General features: G+C 38.9%; 1 protein-coding gene across 3 annotated transcripts in view; it reads right to left on the bottom strand.

The window, feature by feature from the left end:
* Positions 1–2,187: 2,187 nt before the first annotated feature.
* The window catches only part of ndst3 (N-deacetylase/N-sulfotransferase (heparan glucosaminyl) 3), a 52,745-nt gene continuing 43,481 nt past the window's right edge, over positions 2,188–11,451 (bottom strand). For 2 of the 3 annotated variants that reach the window (XM_084931398.1, XM_084931397.1), the window contains 4 exons: positions 11,247–11,356; positions 6,420–6,522; positions 5,231–5,341; positions 2,188–3,323 (listed from right to left, as the gene is read on the bottom strand). In XM_084931398.1, the coding sequence (XP_084787524.1) occupies positions 3,294–3,323; positions 5,231–5,341; positions 6,420–6,522; positions 11,247–11,356 (354 nt within the window). In that variant the 3' untranslated portion in view covers positions 2,188–3,293. Of the gene's footprint in view, positions 3,329–5,230; positions 5,342–6,419; positions 6,523–11,246; positions 11,357–11,451 lie in introns of all 3 variants that reach the window. The other variant, XM_084931399.1, reaches the window with a different exon arrangement.

The following is an 11,451-nucleotide window of genomic DNA, read 5'->3' as shown; positions in this document are numbered from 1 at the left end:
CCTGTCTTTCCACACCTAATAGGTCACAGCTGCTGGAACAACAGAGCTCTTTCAGAGTTTTTTGTTTTTACTGCAAAGTGTCAAAGCAAGCATCCCCTTGTCAGATGATGTGTATGCACACACCCACTGGAAAACAATGCCACTGGTATGTCGCAAAGGGTTTACGGGAACTGCAGCCGGTACTCCTGATTTATGAGAAAAGGCGTCACAGAAGTTGCTGTGAATGCAAAACCAGCATTTCGTATTTCTTTATGTTCTTCAAAATGTATTAAAAGGTTACTTGTGGTTACTCAAGTATCTCATCATACTTTTTCAGCATGAGTAAATGCAACTTTGCTTTCACATGAGACAGTGTACACTATAAAGCTGTAGTGGTGGGGTTTCGGTTTTTGTATCTAATCCTGCTTTCTCATGTATCCAGAAGTATACACCTCCCTCACGAATTAGTATCTCGACAGATTCCTACTTTCAACATACAACAAGAACACTCGTATTTTAAAATAAAAAAAATTTTGGCAAAGTTTTAGCAAATTTTTAAGATCTACAAACAAAGAATACTACACTCCTGTAAGTTCATGCTCACTTCTGTGCCTAAGGCACATTGCAAGAAATGGTAAAATATACTTAATTTATCCCAAATGGTTGGGATTAAACGTTAACATTATTTTAAATTTGCTATCACCTGCTGATCAGCAGGGAAAAAGGTGCAGTTTTCAGAGCTCTAAGTCTGACAGCCCCCTCTTGTGGTCATTATTTGACATTGCAAAGTTATAAAACTAGTCTTGTGTTGAATTCGGAAATGCTTTAATTCTTCATGTCAAGATGCTGAAAAACATTCCTCAGTGTTTTGGTCCATATTGACATGGTCATGCATCACAGAGTTGCTGCAGATTTGTTGGCTGCACATTCATGATAAGTATCTAATGTTCCACCACATCCCAAATGTGACTATCAAGACCATTTGAGTACAGTGAACTCATTGACATGTTCAACAAACCAGTTTAAGATCATCTGAGCTTTGTGGCATTGTTGGTTATCCTGCTGGAAGCAGCCATCAGTAGATGTATGCATTGTGGTCATACCCCCACATCACCAGCCTGCACCACCAATAGAAGGTAGGATGAATTTATACTTTCTTGTCTGCTCCAAATTCTGACCCTAACGTTGAATGATGCAGCAGATACCAAGACTCGTTAGATCCTTTTTCCAATTTTCTGTTATCCAAGTGAACCCATATGAATTGTGCCTTACTTGTAAAAATGTTGTTATTTGAGCTGCTACTCAGTAATGACCTCGAGCATCAACTATTACTTCATATTTTCTGAAATATTCTCTGTAAACCTTAGAAATGTTTACTGGGAAAATCCATGCTAATCAGCAGTTTCTGAAATACTTTGACGAGCCTGATCTGGCACCATCAACCATACTATGTTCAAAGTCACTTAAATCCCCCCTCCCCAATTGCGATGCTTGAGTGAAACTTCAGCAGGTTGTCTTGACTTGTTTCCGTGCAAGGATGCATGCCATATTGCCATGTGATTGGCGGCTCTGATGTTTGTTTAAAGGAGCAGCTGAACAGTGGTCCCTTATACAGTGGATAGTGAGTGTAAACACACACAGACATTGTAAGAATCAAAGGTTTAAACAGCTCTCAAAATGTCATTCAACAACATTTATGGTTTCGTGGCTTGGATGATATGGGCTTGGATGATATTCAAGCCCTAACCCCCCCTTGCTATTTCATTTATATTTATATTCCACCAAGATACTATGTCACAACTAAAAGTCACTGACTCAAAACTTCCTTCCAAGTGGACTAAAGATTAAGGATTCAGGTCTCTCCTTTAATTTTCATTCATCTGTTATAGCCTGTATATGTTGTATATTAATATTTGCAAAAAACAAAATAATAAAATAAAATAAAATCAGTAACATCAAAAGTAAAATATTGATCTCATAACAATAAAAAAATAAAAAGTGTTAGCAAGTATGCAAAGCAGAAAAGTATTGTTGTATTGATTAAATGTTCTCTGATACAATACCAGATGCACTGCATACTTTCATCATGTCATTTTCACTTACCTTAGAAGAGTAGAAACAGCATAGTGTAAGTTCACAAATGTGGTTTCAGGTATGATCCCGCATTTAGGTAATACAATAATATAATACTCGTTAAAAAATATCAGCTGTCAGTCATATCCATTTCTTTAATTTTGGTTTTTGTGTTTGACATTTAGGGATTTTGCATTCAAACTGAAGCTAAAGAACAGAGGCCACTGCTTTTAAAAGGGGGAAGAAAAAGTCAAGTTGAGACTTAACTGAGACACCGACAAAACAAAAACTGCCTGCAGTTAGCATAGCTACTTTAACTGTCATAGCCACTAGGCTGACTTCCACCCACAAACTCGTATCTCCTCAGAGCTGAAATCATCAGCACTCATTCTTTGCTTAATTGACACAATGTTCCCCTGGATGTCTTGTCACAGTAAAATAATGAGCAGGCAATTCTTTTTGCTTCAGTGACTCATGTACAGTCCAAACTTTCCCACTAAAGCCACAAGTGACATCTCTAAGGGTTAACAAAGCTACCAGCTCTACCAAAAACTAGCTGTACTTAAAAAAAGAAAGAAAAATCACAAAAAATGAGAACCTAGCATGGAAAGTAACAGTTTTTCTCTCACCCTGAGTCTATGCATGTGTCCTCCTTGCTTTCTTTCTTTCATTAAAACAGAAAACTTAAAAAAAAAAAAAAAAAAAGGTAAAAAGAGACCTCATAGCATGTGTTTTTGTATTGGAGATACATAGAGCAGAACATAGTGCAAATCATGTCTATGAGAACCACGCACAGCTGACCAGCGCTGTTCTGGCAACATAATTTAAGGTGATAATAAAATAAAAATTATTGATCACTGAATTTACTGCAGGTGTGCACGAGAATTCACCGGAACAGGGTTTGGGCATCAAAGACTTTCCAAATTCTCTTTGTCCCCCACAGTTTGCGTCACTGTTGTCATGTGGTTCTTCCCTTTAGTCCCATTTTCTTCAGAGCTGTCTATTCACCTGACAGATCCATCCACCCACCCATCTACCCATCCATCCAAGAGTTCTGTATCAGCTCACAAAGTTTCTTTGCACTTTCATTACTTCTGGTCCCTTCAGCAGGGTCACAGCTCTTCGGTGAACCAAGGCGCTCCGTCCTCGCTTTCACCTCAGGGTGCACTAAAAGGCCACAGACAGTGCATCTGAAGGTCAGGTGCTCCTGGTTGCTTTCCTGGTCCCTGACCCCAAGACTTTTAACCATGGCTCATGGATGCAAAGGTTATCTAACCTTCAGGAAGCAGCAAAGAGAGAGGGAGGGGATTCAGAGGGAAATGCAGAGACGAGGGAAAGAAATGGGATAAAGTAATTTAATTGCACTTTGTTGATTTATTGAGCTAAATGCTAACCACGTTAATAGAACGGGAGCATGATGTGAATGCTGTCAGTGGACTGGAAAACTTATGTGTCATGTGGCTGGCTGCCTTTGACTCATAAACCGTGATAAAATGCAGCACATTCAAGTGTGCCAAAAAAAGAGAACAACATTTCAGCAGGGCAACGTCACAAACCGTGACACACACTCAGCATTTTTATTGCACTGCATTGTTCATTACCAGTACAAATACTCCGTTACTGCACTTAAGTACAATTTTTTGGTATCTGTATTTAACTTGAGGTTTTTTTGTCAACTTATTCCTTTTTCTCCCTGCATTTTAAACAAATATCTGTACTTTCAACTCATTACTTTTGCTTTAACGCTTTTGGGGGGAGTTATTGTTTTATCACTGCGAGTACTCAAGTACTTTTTTATTTGAGTAAAGAACTTGAATCAGTACTTCAACTTTTAGTAGAGTATTTTTAACAGTAGTATTTATACTTCTACATAAGTACAGAATGTCTGTACTTTTTCCAGCCATCCATGAAAACAGAATTTATTAAATTTAACAGCGGTAGAAGTTAGCAGGAAGTTAGCTCGCTAGTTTTCACCTAAACATGATATATCATGTTCTGACCGAGGGGTTTCTGAAAAAATTAAAACGTACAGCTCTGCTATCACAGAGAACATAAATGAAGACTAAACTGCAGTGACGCTTTGTAGGGTTACTGAAGTTGGGCTAGCTGGTATACAATGATGTACTACATGATCGCTAGTGACATAGCTATGTTAGCATAACATAAAAACAGTGAAGCTGGAGGATGAACGCTAACTTTTTTCCACAAGTTAACGTGAGGGTCCCCGATGGTTAGAGAGTAATGTAATCGCATGGCAGGATGCTGTAAACGGACTAAACTTCTGTCAGCAGAACAACTGAGATAATCAAATCCACAATACGAGGTTAGTCATTAATATACTGCTGCATTGCCTTGGCTGTAGTTACATCGTAAGGTTTTAAAAACTGAGCTTTCAGCACTATCACCTCTAAACATACTTGAAAGCCAGGAGGTAAAACTCATTTTACATGTTGGGGGTAAATTGAAAGAAATGTGTAAAACTGCTCATTGGCAAGACTGCCCTGCAATTATAAACTCAATTACTTTGGTGTTGTATAAATGGTCACGAGGGAAGTTTTTATCAGAAGAAAAGGGTGTAAAACTTTTGATGATACATCTGAAAACTCAAAATTTATGCCCTACTTCACTTTTTTCAAAGCCATCCAGTGACCAGATCGGAGTTTTTGCCTTGCTAATTCTGGCCTCCAGGCCTTATGTTTGCCTAAAAATCCCCTGTTTAAAACTGGGCTAGTGTGGATATTTATATGCAATATTTACATATTATTTTGACTCAGGTTTATACTCAAGTTTTCGTATCATCATTAAGTTGTAAATGATGAGCAGAGGACAAACAAAACTGTGAGTGGCAGACTAAATGTATAACCATGTTATAACAATTTAGTTTTAGTTTGTTTGATTAACCCCAACATTAACAATTCTGCCAACACAGAGTCCAGTGAACCATTGTCTTGAATAGTTTTCTAAACATGGAAGCTCAATAAAGTTAACCCATTTTAGCCTTGGGCATTTTAAGTGTGCAGTGTTTTCAACTGTAAAATTAAAATTAAATCAATAAAAAAACTATAAAACTTGAATTGCTGCTGTATATTTCACTGCTCAGTTTAATACACTATTAATTCGTTCAGACTCTTTAACTAACATATATTGTGTAGTCTGGTGAGATGAGCAATCTGCTGACCTTCTGCAACTCCTCTCTCAGCCAAGAGGGAAGAGGCTGTCCGAGCCGGTGCAGCAGCTTTGACAGCTCCACGTTGTGTTCTCTGTAGTACCTGGAGAGATATGCCCGTGCCTGAAGAGAGTAGCACGATGAGAGACGATGAAAGAATGAAAATAGAGAAGACCAAGAGATGGGGGAGTAAGGGAGACAAAGAGGCAGCAACACAAATAGGAACAGTTGGTCCATCAGGATTCGATACGTTGTAGATTGGAAAGACAACACAGGAAAATAAAGAAATAGGAAGGAAAGCAGAAAAGGTATTGGGTGAAAAGGAGAAAAGAAGCACAAGGGGAGGAAAAGGGGTCGAAAAGGAGGGATATGTAGAGGCATTTTGGGAAGAGACAAACAATAAAAGCGAGACAGGGGGAGAGATATATATATAGAGAGATTAATGATGAGCCACAAACCAAGATCAGTTTATTTCTCCTCTGTAGGACTTTAGGGCCACTAAGTGCCAAGTGGTACCAACAGAGCTAAAAAAATGAAGTTATAAAGGGAAGAAAATTACATGAAGGATGCATGAGATCCATTATTTCTCTCGCCCCCCTGTGTGAATTCCTCATCTCTCTACTTCTCTTGTCTCCCCAGTGCTACCTCCACCTCCTCCCCCCCCATCCCTGCTTTGCCCTCTACCTCCGTCCCCCTGGTGGAAACTCAGAAACAGTTTAATTATAGGCGACAGTGAGGCGCAGCCATTAGCCATGTGTGAGTACATGTGGGAAGACAAATTGCATCTATGTGTTTGTCTTCACGTGAGAGCAAATGTGTGATTCATTGTCTGCAGGTCTGGTCTCCTCTGTGGAATCAGTAGCCAGGACAAAGATTTATGGATTGGATTTTCTCCTTCCACCTTACTCTCCTTCATCCCACTCTCCCTCTCCCTCTCTCACAGAGGTTGTGTCACTATCGAGTCCTCATGATTAGGTTGTAAGTTTCTGGCTAGATCTGATTGGGTGACAGTTTCCATCCAATGCTGAGTCCTGTGGGAAATTTTGCCACAATGATAGAGGGGATTGTGGGCTGTCACTGTCAATCAGTCTGGCAGCTCTTTTTTTCTTTTTTGTACATCTTTTTCAAACATTTCATTCAGGGAGTATGTAAGTACTTTCATGAGCATAATATGTTCTAATTAAAGTAAAAACCATCTTACCTCTGGCTCCATAGGGGGGTACTTCCTTCCTTTGCTTTTCCCCAAACATTTAGTCTTTCCTCCATCAAGGAGCTGGCACCAAAAGCCCTTCTGAGGGTCAAAGCTGTGACAACAGGAAGAAAAAAATTAAATACTTAAAAAAATAAACCTCAGTGCTGCTGTCAAGGCCATCCTATTTAGAAGTGCTCCATTTTTTAGCAGCTATAGCTGCAAAAGAGGACACATCTTATTCGCACAAACTAAGCAGAAAGGTTGCATTCAGCTCCCATATTTTCTGTCATCATCATCTATGTTATGCCCACTCTCTCTTCACCTTTCCTGCTCTCTCGTCGTCTTAACGGAGTCACGCAGTAGGAAGAAGTACAGTTTATTGATTGGTTAATACAGTAATCCTCTTCTGCGGTGGAAAAAGAAATACGGGAATATGCATAGGCTATAGCCTGTTTATTCACTGGAACGGTTTCTGTTTTCTACGTAAAAAAAGAAAACACCCTGGCACATGCAAGTTAGAACCATTAAATGGTATTGTTGTTTAATCCACTTTAACCAATCCATATTTATGGCATTGCATTTAAGATGTCATGCATCTTATATTCAGCAGCAAACAGCTAATACTTGTTCATTGTGACAGAAACAACTGCAAGGACAACTGCAAGACGTTCCTGACTGCCATGAATAAGAGGTAAATGATCAGGCACAGAGTGGCTAATTGCAATCTTGCACTTTGAAAGAGCAGCCATCAGGAAACATGACTTCTGATAGAAGAGGTAGTGTCACAGGTAAATGAATGTGCTGCTTTTGGCCACTTTGTGACCTCAGTATCATTTCTCCACCCTGTGTTACATTTTCCTTGTGAGTTTTGTTGAAATTAGAACACTGAGAAAAAAACAAAAAGAGCATTGCACCCCCTCCCTGTTTTTTAAGACAAGAAGATAGTGGGTGACCTTCACAGCAAAGTGCCTTTGTGAATTACTGTACTCTGCTGGAGGGATTGGACTACTTTTGCAAAACTCATTCCCCAATAGATTTTGATGGTGGTGGTGGAGCGTGCTCTCTGAGGCGTCAGGCAAAGATCTTCAACTGGGTTGACATCATGCCATAACATACGATCCATCAAACCATTCAGGGACCCCTCGTGCTCTGGACAGGAGTATAATCACTATGAAAGAAACCAATTTCCACCAGAATAGGAAAAAAATGACTCATCAAATACACAGAAAAACTTGAATATTGATCTGCAGTGACTCTTTCCTGTAAGGGGCATGTAGATACAAATTATGCTGATAATAGCACAACAACGCCATCAGAACCCTTGACTGTATGGCTCTGATATTTTCCATAGTTTGGCACGTGTCAATATCTGGGCATGTACACCACTGATGGAAACCTATCTCAGAAGTACAGCTATTTCATATCAATCTACCTGATGTCTAATCTTATAGCTCTTCAAATAATAATAAAAACATTAGTAAAACATCCAATTTTGCGAATGTGGCCATTTACCGATAAGGAACTTATATCTTGAGATTCAAATAACATTAAAACCAGCCAATCCAACATGATAACCCCCGCAAAACTGTCCAGCAGAAGATCATGTAACACAATAAAACCCAATGTGTTGTCCTAGCCTCCACAGACCTGCCCCACAATGCACAGGACACATGGGATCAGCTGCCAAAGGATTCCTGTGTCCATAACCTGACCAGTCAGAACTATATTTTTTTAAAACAATACTAGATCGTTTTAGTTTCATGGAAGATTTTTGTCGATTACAGTAGCACAAATAAAGAGATAAAAGAGGTGAAAAGGAGATAAATAAAAAAAAGATGCATATTATTGTCAACTGCTTTTGACAGACGGAGGATCAGGGCTAATGTGGATATGATTGAAAGATGCAAATATTTTCTTTATTTGCATGCATCAGCGGGTATAGAAGTATAAAAAAAAGAGTTAAGTGGTTCTTCTTCAGTTTTCCTCTGACAGGACAGGAGGAAGAAATGAAAGGGGGATTAAATAAATAGGCTCCAGCGTTGAGGATCTGTCAGACTGCTGCCATGTCAAAAGAATGAGAAGGAGAAAAGAAAGATTAGGCTTTTGTGTAAGTCGGTCTTCAGCCAAAACACAACCTCGCAAGCGTACACGCAGCTTCCTTATTATTCTGTCAAAATGCATCTCTTTACAAATTATTTGTATGCATGTGGGTGTGTGATCCAAGACAGATGCACTCTGTCCCAATCTGAGCTACAAATTCTAGATGTCCCTGTCTGTAGACTCGAGGGCTTGCAAGCAGATTGCATTCTGATGAGTGGTGCTTGAGAAATAAACAGTTTAGCGCTCCTCCAAAATGTAAAGGTCAAATGCAACATCTCTAATGGAGAATGAGTTGAAACAGAGCATCCACAGGCGGAAGCTAATTCTCTTAAGTTATGTACATTAAAACTCATTTTTGTTCATTCGCCACATACAGCTAAATTTGAGCTCAAGTGGGCTGGAGCAGTTGTACTACTATATAATAATTTAACAAAAATCAATTATTTAATGAATAATCTATTTTGAAAAACAGGCACTATATGATAGACCGGTGGACTGTCCAGGGTGCACCCTGCCTCTAGCCCTGTGAGAGCTGGGATAGGCCCCAGCCCCTCTGTAATCCTCAACTGGTTAAGTGGAAGAAGCTGTATGGAAGTGTGGATGGATGGATGTTACTGAACAGCCAACATGTCTTGGAAAGTGCCACTCTATTATCATTACGAAGCAACACAACAAGGACCCTCTTTGGCTATGGCAAACCATCTGTAACATCTTTGCCACAATAATAAGTCAGCTCTCACAACTGCTCTCTTGATCATTTCTTAATGTTTTTCTGCACAATCATTCCAGCTGCAACACCCTCCCCCCCAAAAAACAAACAAACAAACAAACAAACAAACAAACAAAAAAAACAGTAAGAAGTCCAAAAGAAATGATGCTTTTTTTCTCTGCAATTTTCACACTTTTAAAAACCATCTAGTGGGCCAGACTGCATCCAGCCGGCCTGTGTTGTTATCCCAGCTCGACAGAGTTCGATTGACATATTCTAGGCAGCTCAACCAACATATTAGATGTACTCGTCTCTGAAAACATTTGATATGCAGTGTATTATATCGATCTGCATGATTAAAAATGAACCTGGTGTCATTTTAGTGATTACACGTGAAAAGAAATTTGAGCACATACGTGGAACATGGTGTCTTTGAGGCTGCAAACAGCATGCATTGGCTACACAATTGAATCCATCTTTCTGACTTGCTTGGTGCACATGCCTTTTTTATCTGCTGTGAAAGACTGCAATGGATGTGTTCATTATTTATCTTGGTAACTGGCACTGTTGTCGTTGCTATTTTAGTTATTTTGGATTGACACCGTGCAGCAGACTTACCCTTTTTTTTATTCAGGCAGCTGAAACACAGAATACTCAAGCAGCAGATACAGTATGTGAGGACAGCTACTGTCCTGTGTTTAAAGAAGGTGGAAGCTTCACCAGCTGAATAGCTTTTACCAAAAATATGCATTAATTATTCCTTTCTTTCTTGCACAAATACATCTAGAAATGTGGTACACAGTGATTATGTAATTCTTACACACTTGTCCAGAAATATACATACACAATACTTTCATGTCTAATGTCTAATTGCATTACTTCCAAAATGCAAGTAATGCAATTAGACATTAATATACCCAATGATGGGGTGTGATATCACTAAGTGTGGCCCAAAGGTAAACATCTAATAGTATTTGCAAATCAGAATATTTCAGACTTCCTCAACAAATTTAAAGCATTAAAATATTTTGTTATTTGTTAATTTGCCATTGCACTAAAAAAGTATTCACCTCTCTCTTATGCACATAAACTTCTTCTATCATTCTACTGCCACTTTACTCTTTAAGGTTTACATTCTCATTTATATCTTGTGTCCATCTACACATATCCTCATACACCAGGGACGTCAAATTCATTTTGTAACGTGAGCCAATGCATCCCACTTTGATCTTATGAGAGCTGAACCAAAGTCCCCTTTCTGTCCATGTAAAGAAATTTAAATATAAAAATATCTCAGTGTAAAAAACCCCACCTCTATTTCTATTCTACACCATAAAGAAATGCTGATGTTGCAAACCAAATACATTTATCAGTTTATCAGCTTGGGGCTAAATTGTATGAACTGTGTTAAAATTACAGAAATGAATTCTTGTAGCTCACTGACTTGATTGTCCTGTAATTATAAAATGGAAAGTTTTTGTTAATTCAGCGAAAATTCAGTTTTTTTTCCTGTGGGTACATTGTAAAAAACTGAAATTTCTATACTAGATAGTGAAAAATATTCATGTTAAGTATCATTTAATTGTTTATCTGTTATTTAATTCTGCTGATATATATGCATAGCCATGGTGAAGGTCTTTATCAACAGGAAAACTCATGAAAATAGTCCAAAATCGATTCCCTGCTTCACATTTTCCAAAACTGTCCAGTGGTCTGGATTGGAGTCTCTCTAATAAGCACACAAACTCCAAGGTTGACCTTTAATAACTCTTAAGCAACAGGCATATGATGTCACTGTTGTGTTTTTTTCAGAGAACGACACCACTTGGTAAGCTGTCCCCACCGTTCACCAGTAGATGTCAGGCTTCACACAAATTTGGAGTAGGGTCTTGTTATGGGTTTAATTTGTTTAATTATTTCCACCTCAGTGCACACTCGGTTACTCCAGCATGCCAGAGATGGAAGACAGTCATGACTGACACTAAGAAAAAAAAGAGAATCAGCGAGATACTGTGGGAGAGACTTACGTAAGGGCCTGGGAGTAGTTGAAATGGGGAGTGACACCAAGGAACTTCTGAACTTCATCCATCACTGCTGCAGGGTCAGTTCTCAGCTGATGGCCATCTATGATCATCAACTACACACAGATGCAATCATGTGCTCAGATCTGAACTCTGACTTTTAACACTTTAAAACTTGAACCATAGAATAGTTGCCACAAAATTCAATTTT

The sequence above is a fragment of the Perissodus microlepis genome, chromosome 6 (genome assembly GCF_051167445.1).
Source record: "Perissodus microlepis isolate ML-2025 ecotype Zambia chromosome 6, ASM5116744v1, whole genome shotgun sequence".
Taxonomy (NCBI): Eukaryota; Metazoa; Chordata; class Actinopteri; order Cichliformes; family Cichlidae; genus Perissodus; species Perissodus microlepis.
The sequence above is the reverse complement of the archived record's forward strand: the minus strand, read 5'-3'. Positions and strand labels throughout refer to the sequence as shown.